The sequence below is a fragment of the Numida meleagris genome, chromosome 2, assembly GCF_002078875.1.
Source record: "Numida meleagris isolate 19003 breed g44 Domestic line chromosome 2, NumMel1.0, whole genome shotgun sequence".
NCBI classification, from domain to species: domain Eukaryota; kingdom Metazoa; phylum Chordata; class Aves; order Galliformes; family Numididae; genus Numida; species Numida meleagris.
Genome location: NC_034410.1, coordinates 136,260,704 through 136,287,532, shown reverse-complemented (window position 1 = coordinate 136,287,532; position 26,829 = coordinate 136,260,704). Strand labels below are relative to the sequence as shown.

At 41.2% G+C, this 26,829-nt stretch overlaps 2 protein-coding genes across 9 annotated transcripts in view; one reads left to right on the top strand and one right to left on the bottom strand.

Annotated features, from left to right (window-relative positions):
• TBC1D31 (TBC1 domain family member 31) overlaps positions 1-12,010 on the bottom strand; it is a 25,315-nt gene extending 13,305 nt beyond the window's left edge. For 3 of the 8 annotated variants that reach the window (XR_002435017.1, XM_021386324.1, XM_021386327.1), the window contains exons 1-8: positions 11,690-12,010; positions 9,572-9,718; positions 8,911-9,026; positions 7,172-7,350; positions 2,847-2,998; positions 2,273-2,432; positions 1,840-2,040; positions 475-651 (exon numbers count right to left, since the gene is read on the bottom strand). Coding sequence is in view for 7 of the 8 variants with exons in the window: in XM_021386324.1 (XP_021241999.1) it covers positions 475-651; positions 1,840-2,040; positions 2,273-2,432; positions 2,847-2,998; positions 7,172-7,350; positions 8,911-9,026; positions 9,572-9,718; positions 11,690-11,766 (1,209 nt within the window). In the remaining variant the exon portion in view is untranslated. Of the gene's footprint in view, positions 1-474; positions 652-1,839; positions 2,041-2,272; positions 2,433-2,846; positions 2,999-4,610; positions 4,775-7,169; positions 7,351-8,910; positions 9,027-9,571; positions 9,719-11,401 lie in introns of those variants that run through there. The other 5 variants (XM_021386328.1, XM_021386325.1, XM_021386329.1 and 2 more) reach the window with 5 other exon arrangements.
• DERL1 (derlin 1) lies at positions 11,997-26,829 on the top strand. Its single transcript, XM_021386332.1, has 8 exons — positions 11,997-12,284; positions 13,264-13,375; positions 16,029-16,093; positions 18,115-18,141; positions 20,310-20,405; positions 21,047-21,099; positions 22,261-22,371; positions 24,147-26,829. The coding sequence occupies exons 1-8, from the start codon at positions 12,132-12,134 to the stop codon at positions 24,283-24,285; spliced, it is 756 nt and encodes a 251-aa protein (XP_021242007.1). The 5' UTR covers positions 11,997-12,131; the 3' UTR covers positions 24,286-26,829.

Below are 26,829 nucleotides of genomic sequence, written 5' to 3'. Positions count from 1 at the left end.
AAAAAAATGTATGTGTATATATATGCATATATGAGAAAATACATATACACATGAGACTGAAGATAGAAACATAAAGAGAAGGCAGCACAGTGATAAGGGAAAAACACGTAACAGTAATGCATCTTCTAAATAATAAAGAAAAATGAAATAGCTTCTAGGCAGACATTTTAGAAGCTCAGTTTGCTAGCAGGGAAGCAGATTGGATTTAGCAAATATCCAAATGTGTCACAAGTTGAACAACTTCAGAAGTGCCCAAACCTGACTGGAGCAATGGTAGCTCCGGTCGTGTCACATAACACAGGAGTTAGGGGCAGAACTGAAAGAGGAAACGGTGTTAGAACTCCTTTAACTCTGCTCAAATATCCAAGTGAATCAGTGCCTGAACTTATTTTTTAAAGTAAATGGCTATTTTTTTTTTCCCCAAAGAACCCTAAATGCAGACTGGAGAACAAAATACTTGCAACTTCTTCCCACCTCTTTATTTTCAAGTGGTGTATTCATGCGCACTTTTAACAACCTGGTTTGAATTTTGCTTCCTTTGGATTTCCAAGGCCGCTCTGACCTTCCTGAAGTCACTCTCGTTGTCAGCTTGTTTGCCTCTGACTTGCACTTGGGCCAATCTTCTACTACTTTGAACAGCGGAGGTGGAGGCTAATATTAAGTGAAAATGACTCAGTTAACATCTTGTAAGACAAAATAAATAACACTGTAATTTGATGTCTATTTTATATGCAGTATCCTTGAGCTTGAAGGCCATAGTACAAAGAACAGAGACATATTTGTAACAGAAACAAATACATACGATCTGCATACTCCTGAATATATATGGCAGTGAATTAAACTACTGTAATAAATAGAAAGACTGTGAGAATGCATACACAGCTTCCAAACATCTACTCAGACATCATGTTATTTCCTTGTTTAGCAAACACTGAAATACAATTGAGATAGTATAAATGTGTATCAGGTAGTGTTCAGGTTATTTATTTTAGTATGTTTTTCAGTGCTACTCCAAGACTTTGCATTTCTATAGCACCTATTAGAAAGAACGCAAAAGACTTTTACAAACTTTAATTAATCTTCAGTGCTAGGTAGGTATTAATTCAATTTTAGAGATTGGGAAAGCGAGGAACAAAGTGGGTATCTCAGTTCATGTCAACCTGGCAGCAAAAATGCAAATGGAATGCATGTGTGACATCTTTACACATCCTTCCTCAGCTCCAACTCCTTCATTATCCGAATCTGGTTACTGTTTACTTCAACGGCACAGTGATTAAAGATACATGGAATTCTGGATTTAGAAACCTGACTCTCATTAATAAATTACTTTAATAAAATAAGAACTGGTATTCGGAATGTTTGTTACATAGGAAGGATTAGGAGTATGATTGTGCCATAATGATGGATGCTGGGAAAGAGTAACAAAGCAAACACCATTCATGCCTGCAGTTTAAGAGAGCATTAGTTGCAAAACATTTCTTGCTAGGAAACGGAACAGAAGCAGCACACAATCGTGCTGTTTCCATCTCTCCCAAAATGTCATTACAAAGTAAAATCAGTCCACATTAATTGCTGTGGAAAGAAATAACATCTTCCCTTCCTCCCAAAACCAAAGCCAGAGTGATACACTTTAAAAATACCGCATTACCTGACAGGCTGGAATAGAAATGAAGGGAACTCAGCAAACCACTTTTTCTGTTTTTGTAGTGTTAAGCATGGCACTCCAACACTTCTAAGCCAATGACATGACAGCAAACTACTGCTGATACAGAAGTTATGTGGACAAGTGTCATCTTTAATGGGATCTACTGCAATTATAAGAAATATAAAACACTGTACCTTATTCACCTCCTGAGTCAAAGCTTGGACACTGTATAAATTAAGGCTACCATTTTCCATTACTGATGCAATATACCGGCCATTGGGGCTAATTGCTGCTGCACTAATTCCTTCTTCATGACTCCCAATGACAAAAAGAAGTTTGTACGTTTCTATACTGATAAATCTCATAATATTATCTTGACTTAACACTCCAAGGACCTGTAAGTCAAAAGGATCAATCAATAATGCTGTCAATGTCAAACAAAGAGGAATACCAGATTAAGAAAAGACATTCCATTAAGCTAGAGGAGCAACTGAACAAATATTTAACACAGTATCTTTCCTCTGGCATGACAGGGGCCCACCTCCCCAGTGCCCCCAGAAAGCTCCCAAAATACACGTGTTGAATCAAGTAATCAAATGTCCATTCTTAAGTTTGTAAATAACTGACCTGATTGGAGCCCCCATCAAAACTGTCAGGGAGGAATTCCAGATGACGGACAGCTCGTACTTTTGTAGGCATCTGGATTATTCTTACCAACTGCTTTGATTCTAAACACCATAAGTGAAGACGATTCGACTTTCCGCCAGCTACAAAAATCCGGCCATCTCTGGGTCACAGATGAAGCAAAGTTTCCATCAGAATATTATAGTTTAAGCTAGTATTAGCTACAGAGATTGTACATTTTCTTCTATGCCCTCAAATCACTTTGGAATCAGTCATTATTCCTGTCATGCTCTCCTGAAAGTACAAAACAGCTTCTAAATAATAAAGTTTCTTTTGTAATGGATAGCTTAGACCTTATTCTACTGGTCATTAAATCAACTTTATTTCAACTGCTATGGGACTGTAATAAAAACTGCTATCGAACGTTGCTGCAAGTATCAGTCATAGCAGATTTCAAATGCTTATCATTGCATACAGTTCAATGCTTCCACAGAACATTACATATAAGAAAAGCAAACCTGTTTTAAAATTACAGGTTTTGTAGTCTGCCTTTAGAATGTTTAAAATAGAAACTCACCTGGTAACTGCAAAGACCTTATAATGTAATGCAGAACCTTCTACTGGAGTTGGCAACTGGTATTTACAGTGAAGAGTATCAAATTCCCAAGCAAAAACAGAATTATCTTTGAAACAGCTGAGGATGGTGTTACTCAACGGAAGAAAAAAAACCTGAAAGAATATGAAAAAATAAAAAATGGAATGATGTCACCAAGGATGTGCGCTTTAAACTGGATTAAAGTGAATGGCAGAATAAAATACAGCAAGAAATCATTGACAGTATGACTATCACTGTAACTGTGTAATGAAGTTGCAATGCAAGTCTTCAATCCTGATGTTGAATGGAGTTCTGCTGGTGAATGGATGTAAATCCTGCTGGTGACTGGTCACGAATGGTGTTCCCCAGGAGTCAGTACTGGGGCCAGTCCTGTTTAATATCACCTGGGTGAGGGGATTGAGAGCACCCGCACTAAGTTTGCAGATGACACCAAGCTGGGAGGAAGTTGATCTGCTTGAGTGTAGGCAGGCCCTACAGAGGGATCTGGACAGGCTGGATCAATGAGCTGAGGCCAATTGTATGAGCTTCAACAAGACCAAGTGCCAGGTTTGCACTTTGGTCACAACAACCCCATGCAATGCTACAGGCTTGGGGCAGAGTGGCTGGAAAGCTGCACGGCACAAAAGGATCTTGGGGTGTAAGCTGACAGTCAGCTGAATGTGAGCCAGCAGTGTGCCCAGGTGGCCAAGAAGGCCAACAGCATCCTGGCTTCTATCGGTGTACTCGGCACTGGTGAGGCTACACCTTGAATGCTGTGTTCAGTTTTGGGCCTCTCACTACAGCCAATTTATCTCACTGAAATGACACAGGACTTAATCTGGGTTATTTCCAAAACTGTTCCTCCCTCTTCTGGAAGGTTCTGATGATTGTCAGAGAGGGTGTAATAGAGATGCTGGAAAAATGCACCCAGCTGCAGGAAAGCATGAGAACCAAGAGCCAGAACTGCTCACTGAGCACTGGTGGATTTGGAACAGCTTGCTGCATCTTCTGCAAACTCACCTCAGCCTTCAACAACCTGCAAATGCACTCTATGAAGCACTTATCCTTAGACTTAAGCTCCTCAGTTTTGCACAGAACTACTAAATGTAAGAAGTACTGTACAAAGTTCAGCAGTGTATTCTGCAGCTATGAAATGCCGTTTGTCATAAAAGCAAAATAAAACCAAACTTGTATTTTTTTTCAATTACTCCAAACACGTTTACTGCTTATATGTAATTCCTTTTAATAAAGAAAAATAAAAATGAATGTTTTAAATGTATGGGTGTTATCGGATACATTTTTGCTTAATTACAAATCACTGGTCTAGATCAGAGGTTCTGCTTTGGTAGCAGCACATGCAGCTTCAGCCAACTCCCTGTAACTGTCATTTTGAAGGTTAAATTCAAAATGTTTTCTGGTATTTGAGCACCGAGGGACTGACCACCCAAAGGACTCACTGGCTGAGATCTGCAGTCAGTACCAAAAAGTTCAGTTTTGGTCTGAATGTTTTTTTTGGACCTTGAAATCTGCATGCATGGGATGGGATACATCATGCTGAATGTTAGGGACTGAAAGTTAGATGTCCAGCCCAAATTAGTCACTTGACAGGGAACAAAAGTCACCTGTGGGGAAAAAGTCACCTCACCTACCACAGTCATTCATGTTTAAACAGACTGAGCTGCACGTCCTACCTGAGGGACTCTGAGGAAGCCCAGACAAAAAAACTGAGGACAGATAGATGCCTACCATGCAGATGGACGAAGTTAAGCAACATGATTTCCACCTTTTCTTACTTCCAATTATCAAAAAAGTCTGTGTGTCCTTCCAACAGCAAATGTAGCTCTAGAAGAGCTGAAAGTTTCTACTTAAGTTTTGGCAAACTGGAGCAGTTCCTCATTTTCTGCTTTGTCCTAGAAAAATACCACAAGCTGGTCACAAGCAGCTGTTGAATAAGCAGCAATGCTTTGAAAATTGTCATTACAGGTGTCTTTTCTATAGCTATTCTTTCTTATTTGTCTTTTTTTCAACTGCTGTTCTTAACAGTATGCAACTCAGCCTCTGTCATTTCAAATTAGCTTTGTCTCATACCAACTGAACAGAGGGTGTGTTTTGGAGCGCAGACTGGGCTTAAATTAAAGAGGTTCCACAAAGTGCACTGCAGATCAGTGTGAAACTAACACAAAGACTCAAATAGCAAGTAGGAATCCAACTTTGGACAGTATGTGTCATCATTGTATCTAATAATAAATCTGATTTTTAATAAAGCACTTATCAGTATGTTTTGAATTGTGGCATGGGAGTAAACATCTCTGTTCTAAACATTGCAAAATGAAATCCAGATAAAATGGTTTATTAGCATTAAGTCCTATTAGAAATGGTAGAGCCAAACAAAAATTGCAGGCTCTTAGTTCCCAAATTCTTGATTTATTCCCTCAACGATAGTCAATAATGCTTGGACTTAAAAGTTTGTTTCCATACTGTAACATCCTGACCCTACCAAATTCCATGAGTCATTCATCAACAAGAAGTCTCTACATTTAGCCTCAAGAAAGATACTGAGCAGCAGAAAAATAATAGAACAGAATGGCTTGGGTGGGAAGGGAACTTTAAGACCATCTATTTCCAACCCCTTTGCCATGGGCAGGGACACGTTCCACTAGAGCGGGCTGCACAAAGTCCCATTCAACCTGTTCCAGTGCCTCACCAGCCTCATAGTGAAGAATTTCTCCTGGTTCAGATATGCCAAACTAATTCTATCCTCTTTCAGTTTAAAACCACTACGTCTCATTCTATCGCTACAGACTCTTTTATAAAAAGTCTCTTTCCAACTTTCTTAGAAGCATCCTTTAAGTATTGAAAGGCTGCAATAACAAAAATCATATAAACTAAAGAAATATCTTCTTTGAATGGTAGACATGACAATTATTTTAGTGATGTGTACTACACAACAGTTTTAATAAAGCAACGAAAAAATGTATACATAATCTCCCACAGTAATTGCTAGGTGGCATTGCAGGTTGACAAAATTTCTGCCTAAAAACACGGTGAAAGTACTCAAACAAATATCCTTCTCCTCTGCAAAGCCAGCATAGTATTTTAGTGACCAGCTTGATGAGAAATTTGAAGTGGTATTTGTAAGACTACGTTATAGGGCAGCACGTGTGCAGGCAGTGATCTGGTACTGCAAAGGTACTTAACTGTGGTATTTATGCTTAAGTTTGACATTTGGTGGCGTCAGTGCACTTACTTAAAGCAGCATAATGCTATAGCAGCCCTATTAATATCACACCCTGATACAAAGGTACTCTTTCTCACCCCCTATATTCTTCCAGTATAAGTGTCTGTGCAGCAAACCAAGACAAAGAAACCACTAGGCTAAAATGCTGCATTTTCTTTTTGCTGCTTTACCTTTCAGCTTGTTTGCCCCCACATTCATTGCTTTGTGTGCACAGGAAGAAGAGAAGCTTTAGAATAAGTAGCTGAATGGGGTAAGTGGTGACTGTTCAAGTTAGTATTATCACCCCAGAACTGTTTTTTGAACAACACTCTTAGAATCACAAATTCATTCAGGTTGGAAATGATCTCTGGAGGTCCTCTAAGACCACCCCAGGTCAAAGAAAAGCAAACTTTCAAGTGAGTCTGCGTTGATCAAGGTCATATCCAACCAAGTATGCAGTATCTCTAAAAGTGACGATTCCTTAAATGTTTCCAGCAGATCTTTGTAACTACTGACTGCCTAGTGGTCTGACTGACGTGACAGGAGAACAGTTAAGGAAATCAGCCCAAAGAACGCAGAAAAGATTTTGCTGCATTTTTGAAAATATCATAGAATCACATCATATTCTCGAGTTGGAGGGGACCCATAAGGATCATTGAGTCCAACTCCTGGCTCCACACAGGACCATCCAAAATACAAACCTGTGTCTGAGAGCATTGTCTAATCACTTCTTGAACTCTGGCAGCTTGGAGCCATGACCACTACCCTAGGAATGCTGTTCCATGCTTGACGACTCTCTGATGAAGAACCTTTTCCTGATACCCAGCCTGACCCTTCCCTGACACAGCTCCCTGCCGATCCCTCAGGTCCTGTTGCTGGTGCCAGAGAGCAGAGCTCAGCGCTGCTCCTCCATTCCCCCCATGAGGAGCTGCATGCTGCCATTAGGCCTCGCCTCAGCCTCCTTTCCTCCAAGCTGAGTAAACTCAGTGACTTCAGCTGATCCTCGAACATCTTCCCTCTGTTTTCAAGTACTGTGGTGTTACTCCTTCTGAGGTATGTTAGCAATTGTTAACAATTGCTCTTTACTCACCTGCTGTATACCCACAGACTGGCGAACGTTAAGCTTTCTTTTTCTTTGAAAGGTGTCCAAGTCCCACAGCTGTGCTGTATCAGTGGATGTGGTGATGGCATATCTGCCTGAGCCATGGACAGAGATGGAAGACACCGAAGAATCGTGGCCTCTCATCCAACTAACCAATTCCTTAGTTTCTGCAGGATCAAAAGAAAAAAGAAAAGTAAAGAATATGAAAGTCATTCAAAAGGCAATGACTACTACTTTACTTTTCATACCACTTTACACTTCACTGCCAGCACTATGCCGTAAGAGAGACTTTTAAGCATACCTCATATACGACCATTTACCATTGCAATCTAACAAACAAGAAACAAGTCTTCATTTATTATACCATAGAGAAATGACCTTCTCATCTCCAAGTGAGAAGTTTTATTCTCAGTTCTACACAGAAATCTAACTTGCACAGACTTGTTTAATTTAGCCCAAGAATCAATCTTAAGAAGTCATGAACATAGCAATCAGGTAAAGCAAGTATGCCTTGTGGGCTGATTATCTGATGCGAACATCAGCAGAAATATCAAACAGTTGAGACTGAATGTTCTACTTAGAGCTCCCCACTTGTTTTAACTTGTGGACAATTTGTATGAATGATTGGGCAGCTATTTACAGGTGCAAGGAAGAAAGGTTTAATGACAGTGGGCTATGACTACAGAAAAGCACGGTCAGAAAGCAACACTTCATTAACTGTTTTAGAGTCCAAAGCATTTTTATGCTGCGTAATACATACTCTGGAAATAGTACCTCTGACTACACTGTTTCTCACTTGTGACTGCATGACCACTAATCTTTCCTCAGCAACTAAACTGTATTTGTGGCAAGACTATTTACATCAGCTATTTTGCCTGACTGTCCATGGGGTTGTTCCAGCTGGCCTACTGCTATGGCATCAAAGATGGGAAATGGCCATAAAGCAGCTCGCAAAGCCTAACAGTCAAACATTCTGCTGTGCTTACAGACATTTGAGTGTGTAAAGCTGTTGTCAGATGAGAGGATGCCATGGGATTACGGAGAATGGCTTCTAAAGTAGGGGATGGAGCTGACTATTATGTAATATTTTGCTAAGGATAGTCCATCCAATACTGACTTACGTGAAGGACATTTATACCCTAAGACATCCTTCAGTATGATCTGGTATCTGGGAACAGCACTATCTCGAAAAGCAGGACTGTGGGATAATTGGTAAGGTTTTTCTAAGTGCATCCAAAAACTAAGTTTGGCCTTACCACGGTTGAAGGAAAAGCACAGAGGATTTCAGACCTTATTTTCTTCTCTTCCTTTATTTTGGGAAACATTGTTACTTTAAAAACAGCACTAATAATATCATACTCAAACCTTCCAATGGCAAGTAAGTGACTCCTATGGCTTTTTAAAAAGGTTTAAGCCCGGATGACACAAGACACTACAGTTGGAACTTTTGATACAAAGAGTTAATTGTCACTGCCCTTCCCCGTGTAATCAAGTCAGAGGCACACAGCTGGCCTGTGAGATGAATATTTAGATACTGTTTCTGAATAAGGATGCAGATCTACTGGCATTCTCAACTGACAATTATTTCAGTGCACATTGTCAATTTGTTTACCTATATTACTGCAAAAATAGTTTACAACTGGTTCAGCCGCAAACTGACATATTAAAATCAAAACTAAAATGATACAGTAACAATCCACATAATAAGGCTTTAAATTTCTCCTTACCCGTATCAAAGCACTTTACAGAATAATCAGCCAAAGCCACCAGGAATTCTGTCTTTCTGCGAAGATTAAATGCCAAAGCAGTGCAAGCCTGCATCGTTCGCTGAACAAGCTTGAACCTATTTAAAAATACATGTTCTCATTGTGCGAGGAAACTTTGGCTCATGTGTCAAGTGAGATATTAATCAGTTTCAATATATTTCACTAAGAGAAAAATGAACTCAAAAGAAGAGAGAAAAGAAATTACATCTTCTTATACTACATGTAAGTACCAGTGTCAACTTGAAAGCATAAACTTGAAAAGATGTGGATGAATTTCTGTAAATGACAGTACTAGGTTGTTGTAATTTCTGGCTTGTATTATAAACTGATCAGCACAACTCCTTTGGTAGACTTCCATCACTGAAGTTCTATGAAATTGCTGTTTGTTCAGTTTAGTTACAAAGTTCTTATTCTTTGCAGTAGCTAAACTAATACAATAGTACACAGGGAACCTAGATGAGATAGTGGCTTGCAGCTTCAGCTCTGAGCAAACCACCATCTATCTCCACGGTCATGGAAAACTAATGGTTAAAAACCTGTGGCACAATGACAGGCAACTTCTATACCCCTGAATATTAGAGGCATCGGGACAATTAAAATGGCATTATAGAAATACTCTTACCTGTTTCCATTCAGGTCAAAAACATATATATTCCCTTGGTGGTCTCCAGCAAGTAGAGAATCTCCAGAACTGTCAAAAGCCACATTCAGAAAACGTACCGTCTTGGAATGATATCCCGTGGCACTACGGATTATGTTTACTATAACTCTGTGGAGGAAGCAGGCAAAACGATTGTTTCAAATTGTTTTAGAACCATGTGTTTTTCAAAGACCTGAGATTAAAACGTCCCTAGATTACTGTTTTACAATTCTAATCACTCATAGTGCTCTATGAGAAATCTTCCACGAAAAACATGTCTTTATAATACAAAAAAGTATACTAAACAAAGGAAGTCATTCACTATGGTGGAAGTTAGCGAGTAAAGCAGGCAGGAGGAAATTCACCATTCATGGTCCTGTTACGTGGCTTCTAGCTACCTGATTTTCATTTATGTTACTGTATGACACTAACTGGTATGTTGGCTTATCATGAACCAAGCTATTTGAAAACCTAGCTCAGACTCAGCAAGGGACCTGGCTCTTCATCTTCACCATAAAGAAACAAGCTAGAAAACTGAAAAGTGACAAATTATCAAAAACTGCTTTGATTAGATGCAGGGAGGTTGGGAGATAGGGGAATCCATGTTAACCACACTTCTTTCCAGCCTTCAAAAGCGTGAAGCAACCCATTTTATCATTGTTCATATGAAATATTGTGGAACAAAAGTTTCTGCTTTTTCACATTCCATCCCTGTATCATGCTGTTGACACAAAATAAAGCTAGATGCAGAACTGAAGCCCACGTGCAGTAGAAGCTGTAAGAGGAAGCAGCACACTAAGGTCTGGGAAATCTGCTGCTCCTGGATCTCTTGGATATTGCTGGCAAGCCAGTTATTTTCTGTAATCAACTGGATGTAAATTCAGAGTCAAGTAAAGTAACTAAAACTGTACAGAATATTGGATACTGTGACCATGCTAATGTAAGACAGGGATACCTCCCTTAGGCACCGATTGCCAGGAGAGCCCAGTACATAACCACTACCTGCATGCAGCTACTGGGGTGTATACCAAGTGTGAATGCACATCAGAATGGCCATGCAGCTATTGCTGCAGAGTAGAGATAAAACTTATAGCACTTTGTCCTGCTTTGCCCATTCCTTTCTGGGACAAGATGGAAGGGCCATAAAATTAAATTAGAAAGCAAATTAGCTGTTTAGATTATCATTACAAGTTTGTGATGTTAGTAACAGTAACGTCAATAAAACATAATGTGGCTTTTGATTCTAAAAGCAGCGTGAAGTGGGAGCACTATCAGTGTAGTGCCAGCATCTCCTAGGACTTGCCCAACACTGCTCCCTGCCCTGCTAGAGTTCCCTTGGCACTGAACTAATTCAGTAGAATAATGGAGCTGCACCCAGATTTCCTGTGGCAAACACCACGTAGGCACTCAAAAGCAGCATTCTTACTGCTCTTCACCTCGGGCCAAACTGTTCTTCTGGTGCTTCCTAATCAAATATTTGAATTAAACTCTCGTGGGAATTTGTCCATGGTATTTTCTTAGTGGAGAAAAGAGCGTGAAAAGAGTTGGTGAGAAAAGAGTTCACCACTCTTACTGAAACGAATTTTTTCCTAATATCCAACTTGAACGCCCCCCCGGCACAACCTGAGGCCACTCCTTCTCATTCTGTTGCTGCTACCTGGGAGAAGAGGCCGACCCCCACCTCACCACAGCCTCCTTTCAGGGAGCTGTAGACAGTGATGAGGTCTCCCCTGAGCCTCCTCTTCTCCAGACTGAACAACCGCAGCTCCCTCAGCCGCTCCCCATAAAACTTGTGCTCCAGACCCTTCTCACTTTCGCTGCCCTTCTTTGAACACGCTCCAGGGCCTCAAGGTCTTTCTTGTAGTGGGGGGCCCAACACTGAACACAGCACTCGAGGTGCAGCTTTACCAGGGCTGAGTACAGAGGACGATCACCTCCCTGCTCCTGCTGGCCGCACTACTGCTGATACGAGCCAGGATGCCATTGGCCTCCTTGGCCACCTGGGCACACTGCTGGCTCATGTTCAGACAAATGCCGACCGACAAACACCCTCCGATCCTTTTCCTCCGTGCCCTCGGCCTCTCCCTGCCCCGCCGTTACCCGCCCCGTGCCGCCGGGCTGGGTTTGCGGTGCCAGATGGGGCCCTGCTCACGGCCGCCCAGATCGCAGCTCGGCATCTTCGGCCGCCGCTCCCGCGCTTGCCGATTCCCCTCGGGGCTCCCTCAACGGCCGCCGCCGCGGGGGGCGCCGCACACGTGGTACAGCCCTCTCCCCAAGTGCCGACGGGGAGCGGCGGGAAGAAGGCAGGAGATTCCCCCTCCGGCGAGGAATGGATCAGCCCGACCAGGGCGCGGGGCACGCCGGGAGCTGTAGTTCTTGCGGCAGCCGGGCGGGGCGGGGCGGGGCCGGAAGTGCGCGGCTCGGCCGAACTCGGCGGCGCCACGTCTGGCTCGGGGCTCTGCCCTTCCGTTCCTGCTCGTCCGCCCGGGGTTCTCGCCTCTCCGTCGGCCGTCGGTTCCTGCGAGTCCTCGGCGGCGACGACATGTCGGACCTGGGGGACTGGTTCCGGAGCATTCCGCTCATCACCCGCTACTGGTTCGCCGGTTCCATCGCGGTGCCGCTCATCGGCAAGCTGGGCCTCGTCAGCCCCGTCTACCTCTTCCTTTGGCCCGACGCTTTCATCAACCGCTTCCAGGTACGGGCCGCACTACCAGTCCCGGCGTGCCCCGCGGCGCCCTCAGCGCGGCGAGCCTGGGCCGGGCGCGCGCGGCATGCTGGGAGCTGTAGTGCGGGGCTGCGGGCGGAGCTCCTTCCGGCGGGAAGGCGGCCGTGCCTCCCTGCTCTGGCCCGTGCCCGGCTGCGGGCCGCGCCCCGGGATGGGTAGTGCGGGTAGCAAGGTGACACGGGCCCTGCTGGCACCCTGTGAGTGCAGGAAGGCCGCGGCGCTTGGAGTCGGCGTAGCTCTGGGGCCTCATCTTCGTGGTTTCAGTTGAGGAGGCGCCTCTGCGCTTCTGTTACGTGGCCGCATTGTATCGTGAAAAGCAAAAACAAAACAGCCGTCTCTGTTTTATGTGCTGTCCACAAAAGTTAATACCTCGAATGGCCGGTTTCTGCATTTCTGCAATGGAAGTGTGATGCTCAGCATTCTGACTATCTGAAAACGATGCCAATTGAAGATGGGCAGACACCCTCTGTCCTGGCTGGGTGCTGCCCTGCGGTTAGCTGTGCCTGATACTGATGGTTGAGAGACCCTCAGGAGCCTCAGAAATGCTCCAGGCACCTTGTGCTGTTTGCAGATTTACGCTGAAGGTTACTGTGAGAGGTCCTGCCTCTGTGCAGCAGGTCAGAGTGGATTCTGTACGCGTGCTTTCTGCAGGGAGTCTCATCCCTGCAAGCAGATCCCTTCTGCGCCGCAGCGAAGGCTCAGTGCTGTGTGGGTGTGATGGAAGTGCTTGGGAAAGTCCTGTGTGATTTCTGTTGTAATCTTAATAGATTTGCTCATCAAATTAAGAAGCAACTGTTGAGGCTGCTGAGGAACTACTAAGTGATACTTGGGCTATTTTTAACCTATTTCACAATCTTCCAGTTAATTGTTAGCAAGCGAAAACTAATAAGCCATGTGTATGATCTCATTCTGCAGTGTATAAATTCATCCTTTTCTTTGCTCTGTACAGATCTGGCGGCCAATAACTGCAACTTTCTTCTTCCCAGTGGGGCCTGGAACAGGTTTTCTCTACTTGGTGAATTTATATTTCCTGTATCAGTATTCGTCACGATTAGAAACAGGTACGTTGTCCGTTAAGTTGTACGCACACGGTAAACTGCTGAGAGTTAATGGAGACCTAGCATTGCTAGACAGAGCTTCTGCTGGGAGTGTTTGGGGGTAATGGAACTATGGCTAGTTCAGAAAGAATTGAGAAATAGGGCTCTTCTCTGTGCCTTCTTATGTCAGTCAAAGGGGAAACTGCTCTGAAAACTTTGTGTGTGACTGCCTCTTTGTCTGGGGCAGGGAGCCTCTTCATTTAGGATCGTTCTTTCTGCAGGAGGGGCTGGTGCTTCTGGTTGTCAGATATCAGGAAGTAAAGGAGAGAGACTAAAGGATAGTTTTACTTCTGCTTCCTTGTCTGATGTCTTTTAATATGAAAGTGTGATACAGCGTACGTAATAGCAGGTATATCCTTCTTGAGAAAATATTGATCATGTTTTTCCTTTTTTTTTGAAGGCAAAGATTCTTACTTGTATTCTTCTGTAGGATATTTTGAATTGGGAGAGATCTTCTACAAATGAAGTGTACCCTTCTGTCAAATAGAAACGTGAAAAGTGAAGGAACTAGTTGGATTTTGAGAGTAGAAGGCAGGAGATCAGACAATGGCAAAAAATCATTGTAATTTTCCTGAGGGGGAGAAAAAGTTAGAAGGTAACTTCAAATGGTTATTCTTTTTGTATTGTGTAGTTTGTTAAAGTTAGACAATAATTGTTTCAATTAAATAACGAAAGCACTTAGAAAATCAAAATCCTCCTTAAAAGCCTTTATGACCAGAAATTTCAGTGTTGTGCTGATGGAGTCTCAGAGCTGATGGTCTAAGTGGAAATGCACTGCAAGATGGGGGGAACTGGGGAAGACCCGCTGTGGAGAACTCCCCCTTCAACCTGTCTTCTGGAGAATCTTGTGGGGTACCTTTTAAGCCATAAGAAGAATAACAGGGAAATAAAGGAATGTGGCCATGATGCCATATCGTATTTGGTTGTTTAAAGTAAACAGTAGTAGTTCAATAACTAGAAACAGTTCCTCATCTGATGGTGGAAGGTGATAAGCACGCGCATGTAAGTGAGTAAGGACAGTTACGACATTCTACTGTGCAAAGCTATATGGAATAAGAGTTTATGATGAATATAGGGGAATTATAAGGCATCGCTGCTTAGACATACTCTGAAAAAAAAGTGCTAGTTGTCTGTGCTGTGGCAGAAGTCTCCTGGAAGGAAGACAGGTGTTTCAACAATAAATTTACATTCCTGCACTACATACCTGTATTTTATAACTGGGAAGTCAGCTATGGTGCTGTGTGAAACAATGCATTTCACCTTTTTTTTCAGTCCTTCCTTTTACAGAAAATTCTTGGATCCTTCTGTACTTCTGAAAGTGGAAAGTGTGTAAGGTTCTGATAATACATTTACAGGTTGAAATTGGCATCGATCTATTTCCTTCCTCAGTGAAACAGGAATAAAAGTTATTGTTTTCAGGGTTGTACATGAGTTTTGAGTGTACACAGATGTTGCATAGTAACTTCAAAGTTACAGGGAAGGAGATTTAACTGGGGGGAAAAACATCCATATGGTTTTATATTGTACTTGTCTTCCTAACAAGCTGATGTTCAGCTTCCTGAGGGAAATGAGATTGACGTGTTTTTTGTTTTGTTTCTGTTGGTGAAGAACATAACAAATATAATCAGAGAAACTGTAATAGGAATATGCAGTTCACAGTAGTATAAACGGAATTGTGAGTCTGCAGCACTTCACCAGGTTGTTGTATGGCAACAGTAAGGGGAAAATTCAATTTTATGTTGTTCTCCAAATATAAACTTACCTAAACAGTTTTTCAGAGGTTTTTCTTCTTTCCCACCTGTCATGTAACGTGCATGGCTAAGCTTGAATAATGTGAAACAGATGTAGGAAGCCACACAGTGCTAAGATTAGGCAGTGGCACTCTTTCTGTCTCTTTTGATGTTTTAGCGTGTAAATCAGCTTGTTTGTGATGAACTGTTTGTTACTGGGTTGTGGGTCTGCGTCAGCAGTATTCCCAGACTTTCCTTGCCTGCATGAAGTTATATGAAAGTTGATAGGAATTTAGCTCAGATGCTGAGGTCTCTGCCAGCATCCTACCAGAGTTGGGGGTTTTGCGTTTTAAATCCTCTATCTACCAGGTCGTGAGCTCAACTGGGCATCTAAAGATAATTTCATTTTATATGAACTGCAGGGAACGTTGCTATTCTTTATTGTCCTGAAAAACATTGGCACCCATTTGAAATGGGAAATTAGGCAAGCAGTTCTGCTTGGAAGAAGGAACAGAACGCACATGTAACATCTGTCGCAGTATATTAACTTTTCTGGAGTGCAAAAATACCTCTCAAGTCTGACTAGGTGATGCAAGGAGGACACTGTTTGCTTAAGTAAGGACTAGTTTTCACACTACTCAATTGTTAAACTTTGCATTTCTGCTTTTGCTGTGTAAGTACATCTTATTGTTCTATTGTTCTATTTTTCTGTTTCCTGTTGTTGTTCTGTTTTAAGGCTTTTAAAAATTAAAAACTAAAAATCATAAGCCACTGACAGTATGTAGATTAACTCTTATTAGTAGAAGATTTCTTAAGACTTTAAATGGTAGAGTTGTAATTTCTTATGATGATTTCATACCGTCCCTAACAACTCTTTCTGTTTACAGGGGCTTTTGATGGAAGACCAGCAGATTACATGTTCATGCTTCTGTTTAACTGGATCTGCATTGTTGTATCCTTCTGCTCATCATCAAACTTCTAGAGTATTTTGGTTTTCTGATTTCTGTTTTGAAATACGTTCAAAGACCATATCTTAGCACCTAAGTTTTAAAATGTAGAAATGTTTGCAGGTAAGATTCTGCCTTCTTGAATAGGTAACAAGTGGCTTGCAGGGAGAATGCTAAAATACAAACACAGATTTGTATCTTGCTGAGAGAGCTGGGGCTGTCCAGCCTGGAGAAGAGAAGGCTCCAGGGAGACCTGATAGTGGCCTTTAGCAGAATTTAGGGGTACCTTGTAGAAAGAGCCCTTACCTGCTGGGAACAAGTCAGGCTGTGAAAGCAGCGTTGCGCTAGCTTCTCTGGCAAACTTCCTGAAGAAGCTGGGTTTGTTGGTCTGAGAACGCTGGGAACAGCCCTGAGCTGTGCTGTTCTACCTGAATTTTCATTAGGTCTCAGTTATAAAAATGAGAGTTGCTACACCAGATGGTTGTGCTGCCATTCACAGCTATCTTGACAGGCTGGAGAAGTGGGCTGGTCAGGAACTTCATGAAACTCAGTATAGTAGACGGGGAACAATCTCATGCACTGGAACAGGCTGGGAACTCAGTGTCTGCAAAGCAGCTTTGCGGAAAGGGACTTGGAAATGCTGGTGGTCACCAATTTGACTGTGAGCTGGGAACGTGCCCCTTGTGGCTTAGCGCTTTCTGGGCTGCACCGAGCAGTGCATTTCCATTGTCACATGAGGAGAGGCAGAGAGAGCTAGGACTGTTCAGCCCAGAAGAAGAGGAGGTTTAGGGATTTCTCATCCATATGGATAACTACCTGATGGGTGAGGAAGCAAAGGAAAAGCTGGACTTCTCTGGTCCTCAGTAATGAGAAGAAAGACAACAGGCACGAAATGAAACAGAAAATTCAATTTAGATGCAAGAAAGAACCTTTTTAGTGTGACGCTGATGACACATTGGAGGTTGTATGGTGAGGTTTTGGAACCTCCATCCTTGGAGGCATTCCTGTTCTGTTTGTGCTTTTCCCAGCCTCCTTGCAGCAATTTGCGGTGCCACAACATGTAGAAAAAAGGGAGCGGTGACATCAGTGTAAACAAGATGCAGGCAGGAAAACTACTGTGTAGAAATGCCACCTTTATCAATAGATTAACCATCTCTAGTCACGTTCCAGTGTATGGAGGGAATTCCTGCTAGTCCTGCTGAGCCACTACTGTAACTAGGAAAGCAGCCTGTGTTGCTAAAAGGCCATCTGCTTCATTGTGGTTATTGGCTGCTGGCTGTGAACTGTGGGATGAATCTAGCTGTGACTTGACTTTCAGACTGGTCATTTTGAAAGATTCCAACTGCTTGTTCCATAGATGATCTAAGAGAGCAAGCTGGATGCATGATCTAGGCAAAAGCTTGGTGCCATTTTATGTGTTCATGAACTGTTAAATGCATTTCTGATATTAGCAAAATTCTCCAGTACTTGTTTCTACCCAGCAGTTACTACAGCAAGCAAGTCCTTTGAGTTCCAGGATAGGAAAAAAAGTATTAAAAGCTTGCATTGGTGGACTTCAGGAGTTTATTGTTTCTGTCACGTATATATTTATATATGTGCTATCTCTTTTGTAACAAAAATTACTAAATCTTAAAAAAAAAAAAAAAAAAAAAGGGGGGGGGGACTGAAAAAACCTAATGAATCAACTGTTACATCTGTAACGTTTTTATGCAAGGACTCAAGGACTGACCAGTTTCATTGTGGAGGAAAGGCCAGTGCATCAGCCAGCTCTCAGGGTGATGACTTGGTGATAGCTTGAAAAGCCTCTGAGAAATGATTCATATACATGAAGTAAGCCTGCCAGACTGTAGGTTAGTGGAGATTTTTCATTGTTCCAGTGCATTACTTAGTTCATCACACGAAATTGTTTTCATTTTAAGTTTAAAAACTGAAGGCCTTTCCGTCTGTGCTCAGTGTGTATGTAGCCTCTTTTTGTCCTTCTAGTCTGTCTGGTTTTGCTGCTCTTTCCTTAATGGTAAAATGGCAGATAACTGGCTTGGCAATGGACATGCAGGTAAGTGCAATGCAGCTTTTTTAGGTCATAATCTTCAATTTTCTTACTACTTACTGGTCTTAATGGCAGCATTATCTACGTAACTACAGAACATAATTAAAGCTAGGTTGTTTTAGTTTATATCAAAATAGATTGGCTTTGTGTAGTTTTTTCAGTTTGAGTGCTTTGGGATAGCTTCAGCTAATGTCGCAAGCCTGGATCTGACTCTGGAGTCAAGGAATGAGAATCAGCTCTGGCAGTCAGGAAGAATCTGCCTTTTACTGAAGTAATCCCAAGATTTTGTGTATATACAGTTTCCTCTAATGAATGTGTTTCTGTATTCTGACTCCTTTAGCTAAACGTGGTGCCTAGGTTAATCAGTCTTCTCAAATTCATTCCTTTTATTTGCTGACTGAAGACTTTATTGTGCAAAATGCAGCTTCAGATTAATATCAGAACTGTGAAGTGCAGAATGCTCACAGGCGTGATTAAACAGCAGTCTGAAGAACCAGTTTCAGTGAGGGAGTTCTTTTCTGCCCAGGTGTAAAGGTGGGGGGGAATAAGGGGAGCATTTCTTGAATGCAACTGTGTCAGATAACTGCATGTCTTCAGCGTGTCCCTGCTGTTGTCCTCATCTTATTTCTGCTCCCATCACCCAAAGCTCACACCAATATCTGTAATTCTATACAAGATCATCTTAGCATTTATTAGATCATTCCTTAGGCTCCTCTCATAGCCAGAAATAGCGATGGTGCATCTACAGTCAGGATCGACTTCAGTTAAGGGCTGTTAATAATTTTGCATTTTATTTTATTTATTTTTGCCGTAGAGAACGCTTCAAATTTTTTTTCAAAAGAATGCTGAAATCACATTATACAAATTTTAGACTGACTGTGTTGATTTGTATCTTTTTGTTTAAAAAGAAAGTTACAATATTTTTAAATCTGTGCACAAAATATTGCTTAAAAGAGGATCGTTTGGGGTATAAATGTGTTTTTGTTAGAAATGGAGTTTTTCTTGGAAAATTAGATTATAGAGTAGGACAACTGGGTCTCCCGTGCCAGATACTTTCAGAAACTGTTCTTTCAGTGAAATAAAAATTATTTTAATAATGAACTTAAGATGTTGGTATGAAGAGTCAAAGTGCTGGTGTAAGTTGGGAAAGGCTGGTTTCAGTGCAACCTGCTAAATAGTACCACCCTTGAAGGAATGTGTTTTATCATCTCTTCCAATCGCTCACGCTGTTTTGTAACGTTGCTAGCTCATTCTCCAGTTTAGAAATCAGCAGACAGCTGAAATATCAAATTCTATTTGTTTCACCAAAAATAATCCAATCAGCTGACACACAGTTGCTAAGTATTTGAAATACTCTCCTTGTGTGGAGCAGGGGTTGACTCAAAGCTCTGCCAAGGTAACTTTGCCATGTCTGGCTGTGGTACTTTGCAGCGGTGGTTTGCTGGTACGCCTCCCCTCTGTGGTGGTCTGAGAGACACAGAGCTGGAAATTAGATGCAGGAACTCTTCATCTGGCGTGTTAGTGTAGTCTCAGATGAGTACATGCTTGGGTTAGTGCCTTGGATCGTACACGGAAGTGATTGTGGCACAAATGTTGCTGATTGCTGTAGGTGTGGTACCAGGCAGCTGGGAGCAGTGGAATTGGTTGTGGTTATTGTTTCACTTAGTTGCTTTGGAGCCCTTTGACTTGGTCTTGCGATGTTCCCTGCTTCAAAGCCTGAGATACCTTTGATGTGTCTCTGCAGCTCTGTGCTGAAGCATGGACTGCATGTTAGAAGTGAGGAGAAGTAATCATGTTTGGTTGGATACTCAGGATGTACCTATTTTTGATATGTGTCTTGGTAATTTTGTACCTTATCAGGAATTGCACTGCCTGTTTGGGCTTACATGCTCACCAAAGCTGTCATATGACAAACATAATGGGGGCCTTGTCTTCGTTAACAGAATATTTTCCAGAACAGCAAAAGAGAATGACTAAATAGGTTCTCTTGCTTCTAAACTTGCTGATCTTGTGAGCAGATGCATTGCACATGGTTGCAAAGATTCTGGGGCCATCTTTAAAGACTTTGCTGATGTATCATGCTTTTAAACCTCAGAGCTTTTGCTGCCTGTTCAAGTTTCTCAGGCTTCTGTGAAAGTATGGTAACTTTTTGTCTCTTTATTTTAACATTGCAGTTGCTGATGATTCCACTCATCATGTCAGTACTTTATGTGTGGGCCCAGCTGAACAGAGACATGATCGTATCATTTTGGTTTGGAACAAGATTTAAGGTAATTCAGACAGATTATTGGAAGGATTTCTGCCTGGAAGATACAAGGGGAATGAGGGAAAAATAGAAGTATTTTCTCCAGTTAAGGATGTCCTGTGCTTTTGTGAAGATATATACTCCTTGAGATGCAACAAAGACAGTTCTCTTCGTGGTCTTCCATAGGTCAGGCTATCTCTTCAGTAAAGCCACATCGAGTGACAATTGAAATTCATTGATCTGAACAAAAGAGGGGGAAAAAAATCATTAACCTAACTAAAAGCCGGACAGCAGTGAGAAAATGGCAGTGTTTTTAAATTGCTCTTTCCTGTGCAGCTTGGTCAGTTTCTGCCAGGTCTTGTGATGAAAACTTTTTTGATTGTTATTTTCAGACCTTTTTAAATTCAGAAACTGTAGGACTTTGTTTTGGATTGGCATGGAGCGTAGATGGCAGAATATTTAAACAAGTATAATTTGTCCACACATGTTAGTGATTGCTCAGCTTAGAGTAACAGCCTTTTTAGTTAGAATCTACTGAAGTTCATATTATCAAGATCTGTGTAATGCTAAAACATTGAGAGTCTAATCATACTGGTACAGTGGATCTTGAGTGGGTTCAGGTTCCACACTTGTATGTACAATTTCTGTATCTCCATTCTTTTTTAGGCCTGTTACCTTCCGTGGGTTATTCTGGGATTCAACTACATCATTGGTGGATCGTATGTATTTACAAATAAGGCCTATTTGAAGTTATGAAGTCTTTTAGAGCTATTTCTTATCGCTCTCTTCAGCAGCATTACTAAAATCAGAGGCTTAAAGCTGTAGAATTGGTCTGATCCTGGTCAGTGTTGTATGGTGATCGTTTAAGATTAATGGAAAGAGGAGATGTGGATGTGAGAACTAGAGAATGTAGGTGAGGAGAAAGTAGTAATAATTTGATTGTTCTGGTAGATCCATGCATTAGGCCATTTCCTTACTGAAAGCATGATGCCCAACAAAGAAAGATTTCATCCCATGAGATTAGCCATCATTGCTGATTTTTAGGAACAAATTTAATTTGAATCTTATAAGTGGTGTTTCTTCTTTCAATCAGAATCTCATCGAATGTTCTGCTTTTATCAGCATGCGAAACACAGATAAATGGCGGTTACAAGCCTGTGGAGTGCCAAATTAGCACTTTCTGTGTCTGTTGGCCTGTTTTGCATTTCTCTGACCAAACACAGTGATGCAGAAATCTCCTCTTTGTTCAGTCTTTCCTATTGGTGCCCTGTATTGGCTGGGGCCACTTGATGCCGCTGTAACACAGTGACAACAGCGAGTTGTATGGTTGATTTATAAAAGGAGGAGATTGGAATACAGCAGAACCCAATTCCCTTTTCTGGCTGTGCCTCCTACTGACTCATCCGTTACTTGAGAAGACTGCTTGCTGTTAGATACCTGCTGTTTCTATGCATGACAGAAAATACTCAAGGGCTTCCATTCAGCAGTGTTCCTGCAAAATTAGGAACAAAACAGGACAGCAGGAGACAGGTTGTCCAGCAAAAACAGCAATAACTTCTCAAGCTCCACCAACTATTATTTTAGACACTAATGGCTATACGGTCTAATTCTCTGAAGTAAACAAGCATTTAATTGCATTTTCAGTACGGTCTGTGAGAAGGCTTGGAAGGGAGGGTGGAACAGCCTGTTGATGCGTTGGCACTGAATGCTGGCTCTTCTAAAGAGATGGCTGCAAAATGCTGAGGGAAGGGAAATTTCTGTGGTTCACGGCCCTGGCAGTGCCTGTGGCAGGTGAACAATAGTAACTGGCAGAAGATGAGTACTCATTTATTTCTGGGGAAAACGGCCTGCGAAAATGTTCTTGTTCTTTTTCCTTGCAGAGTCATCAATGAGCTCATAGGAAATCTGGTTGGACACCTGTATTTCTTCCTAATGTTTAAGTATCCAATGGATCTGGGAGGAAGGAATTTTCTGTCCACACCTCAGTTCTTGTAAGCTGGCTTTCTATTTTAGCTCACTGTTTATTTGGACCAGTTTTCTGGACATATATCTTCTGGGATTGCAAGGTGTAAAATGATTTGTTAAATCAGTCTGCTTCAGATTATCATAGTGGCTGTGCTGTTGTGTACAGATTAAATTGAGTCATCAAAAATGTTTTTTTTTCTTGGAGATGGTCAGTGTTCTTTGTTTTTCCAGTGGATGGCTTGTGTTCTGTACCAACTCCTGAATGTGAGAGGAAAAGTTATGCCTCTGCTAGTGAATTAAACTGTAGTAAAGAAACCTCTGCCAATTATCAAACAGTGTCCATTGGATTCTTTTTAGATTATTTTCTCCTGTAAACGACCTTTTTCTGTATTTCTATTTATCATTACAGTAACTACCAGTTAAGCAATACATTATGACAGAAATCTGTTGCAGTTTTGTTAGGCACTGTTACATGTATCTGCTCTGCAGTTGGTATCAGTCACCCTGGCTGAAAATTCAAGTCTTGGATTCTAAAGTGCACTTCTTGGAACATATGCATTGTTTTGGCACTGGAATATTAAGATCAGAAGTCAAAGACTGCAGTTTCAATTCCTCATGTCCACATCCATTTGAGTTGTAAATATCTCATAAAATTTCTCTACCAAACTTCAGTTAGCAGTTCGGTTAATTAAGGGTTTGTCCTGTAAGAAGGTTAAAAAATGCAAAGCTGCATTACAGTTACACTTCCTGTGCAAGTTTTAAAGAGTAGTGAAGCTTTGTATTTGCAAGCTCTCGTGCTAAACCTAACGTTCTGTGAAGATTTGAAGATTAAATGTTGCTATAAAATGTCTTTCAAGGTAGTAACAGCTCTGAATCTATTATCAATCTTGTTGATTCTCCGTATGTGTATTTAATTTCTTTCTATATTTGAGAAGCGGAAATAGAAGTACTGCAAACACTTTTGAAGAGGGATAAATGCTGCCTCTGCACTGTGTTGTTTTGCAAAAAAGGAGAAAAAAAGATTGTGATGAATTACAGATATATTTAGTGTTATAATTAAGATGATACAGGATAATTTTTAAGTATAAAGGAATCTATTTTTATATTTGGGCCTCTGATTTTCTTGGCCAATTCAGGAAGAGATTTACAGGAGCTCAGTTTAACTATTTATTATAGAGCTGAAGCAACTGGGCATTGATAGCATCCCAGATATCCCATTGACACCTGCAGAAAAGCTGTATTTTAGGTCATTACATTTAAATGGCATTCTGAGTTGGATGATAGTCTTACAGCCCCAGTTTGTCCTGTCCAGGCCACTTAAACTTTGACTTCAGTCAAACTAGGTGCTCAGTCTCTTTGGTCTGCAGTTCCTTAAGAAGGCTCGTTTAGAGAGCAGTAAGATGATTGTAGCTTTGTAACAGCTGGAGAGAGATGCTCAGAATTAATTTGGATTTTTTTTGTTACTTCTCCAGGGGAAAAAAAAAAAGGGAAAGAAGTTCGGGGAATCAAGTTTATATTGCAGTGTTTATTCTCAACAACGAGACAACTCGTATTATGTGTCTTTTCCCTTTGTTTGGATTATTATATATGAGCATATCCCAAAGATGCAAGTTCCCCAGAGTTCTATTTCCAATTTTAAGCCCTCAGTACAATAAAAGAGTCCTGTGAGGTACTGCTCTCAGAAGCTAGCTTTATTGCAAAGCCTAGCAGCTAAAAGGAGTGCATGGAAAAGTACTCTGGTAATTACTCCCAAGATACAGCTCCTTCTCAAACTCTCTCTTTCTCTTTTGGCTTGTCCTAGGTACCGCTGGCTGCCGAACAGGAGAGGAGGAGTGTCAGGGTTTGGTATCCCACCTGCTAGCATGAGAAGGGCTGCAGAAGATCAGCAGGGTGGCGGAAGACACAACTGGGGTCAAGGTTTCCGGCTAGGTGACCAGTGAAGAAACTCCTCCGGCCCTTGGAAAACAGCAACTCTTTGGTTTTATTTGCTTGTAGGATCGATCCTTCCTGGTGCAGAGCTTGCTAAAGAACTGAGCTCTCTGTAGTGCTGTTGGATTTTACTGTTTTGGAACAATTTTTCTGGTGCAAGAGAAAATAAAAAAGTTCAGAAGGGAAAACATAGATCTTTCTCCAGGCTAGCCAGTAGTGTCAAACTCGACTCTGCCATTAAAAATAAGCTGCCTTTGTACAGTGTTGTCTGTCTGTTGCAACAGGCTTCCATTTTGCCATCTTGTTCTGTGCTATGATGGAAAAATGTACTGATGAAATCTTCTATCTTGCCTGTTAAAAGCTTAAAAGCTTTGGTCAAGAATCCAGTGTATGGCAGATGGATCAAATTAACCCTAATGTTTAGGAAGCTGATTTTTTCCATAGCTGTGCTTAAGTCCTGGGGTCTTTGGAAACGTTGTTTAAGTGATATTTTTGTGCTGCATTCATAAAGTAAAGTGCAAATGTTTTATTTCCATTATTAAGCTGTATTTTTGAGAGCAGGTTTTCCTTGCCATGCAGCATATGTCCAACCTGATACAGCATGAGATGTGCAAGACTAAGGATAAGAGGACTTTCATTTCAAACGGCAATAACAGATACTCACAATTGAAATGCCTAATTTTTCATGGCATGTACAAGGCTTGCTCTACTTTAATTGAAGCTGTCTGGATTTTTTTTTCCTGAGATCTTTAAATTCTTGGCTTCAGGGTTTCTGTTTTGATCGTAAAATTGGGTATTACAAACAGTAACTCACAACTAGAAAATGTAACATACTGTGGTTAATATAAAAGGTACTGACTGCAGCATTATGTTTATAATAACTGAATCTACAGCTTTCTCTTAAAAGCTTTAAGACATAAAAGAATCAAAGCTGGAAATAAACTTTTTCAGGTTAAAAGATATAGTAGATTTTTTTTCTACAGGATTATTTCATTGTTAAATGAGAAACTATGTATGCTGTTTATTAGTATCTGTATTTTTCTGGTAAATCTTTCTGACACAGAGAGGGAATGATTCTGTACAGTGGTTTTCCTAGTGCTGGATTCCTGTAGGCAGAGCACAGGGCTAAGGTCCAGGAAGCTGTAATGCTAACTAGCTACTTTCTCACCTTATGAACTTGAGCAAACATTACTTATCTCAGTTTTTCCACTGATGAGGAGGACTCGTGCATCTCTCATAGGATTCTTAAAAAGTAGGCCCCCCACAGTGTTCCTGGGTGGTAGCTGCTAGTGAAAACAGTTAACGTTTAAGGTCGTGCAAATTACACTTAAGCTTGCAATGCAATTGTGCTAAATTTTACCAAGACTCATAAGTTGGAATATAGTTGTCTTTTTTTTTTTTTACAGTGCAGAAAAAAGAGCACTGTCACTCATCTAGGATGAGATTCAAGTCTTTGAATTTCAGTTTAGCATTTTTCATTTTACTGGGCACAGAAGGCTGTTCTGCTCCAACTTAAATATCTCAGGTATCTACAAGTAGGTGATGTGAATCTGGGCCAAAACATTTTTAGTACTCTTTTTTTTTTTTTTTTTTTTCCCCCTTCACTAAACCTGGGTTATGAAGGTTGATAAACTTGTAAATACAACTTGATATGAAACTGGTTGGAAGATTTCAGCCGGCTTGCCTGAAAAATATGCATGCTCCGTTTCTTTATTGCAACTGCCTTTTGTTGATCAGGGATGTGGGCATAGAAAACTGGTAAGAAGTCACAGAGTGTGCTTAGATTTTACAGGAACTTGGGAGTTCAGAAATCACCTGCCATTTTTGCCTATTCAAATGTAAGTTTTAAAGATGCTCTTGTCTCTTTCTTTATGTACATTGGTGGGCGGAAAAGAGTACTGTTGTGTTGTAAATACTAATCTGTTGTTGACCAGAACCCTTTATTTGATGCTAACTTGAAAAGTTTCAGAACCATCAGTTTTATAGGAATCATGATGCAGCTGATGTTCTTAGCCGTAATAATCACATCACTGTCTCCAAGCTGATATTTCGTCTTTTTGAGTCAGGAGCTAACTGCAAAGTGAAGATGCAGTAGTTTATGACTAAGCTTAAATTCTGGTGCACTCAGATTGCACATCTTTTTACAGAAGGCCATGAAGGGGGCATGAGTGGGAGGAAACATGGCAAAAGCCATTGTCCTGGCCCTGTGTGTTGCACTGTGTCTTCAGTTGTAGTGCATCCTCCTTCTATAAATTAAGAGGAAAGGGATTTGCAAGGAAAATAAACTTCTGGTAAGCCCTGGTTTTCTTCTGAGCTGCTTCAAGTCAATTTACATTGCTGGTATGGAAGATTCACTTCAGAATTCCATATTGTAAATTCAGTTTGTTCATTTCTTGCTTGTCACTTGACCTGAAGCACTGTTTGTCCTCTAGTGTACACTGACAATGGCAGTCTCTTGCTAAATGAGTACCTCCTTTCTTATTTTGTACAGATAATTTCCCTTTTTGTAATCACATTTTGTTGGCGAAGTTTTAAATTAAAGTTTTAATCTGTTA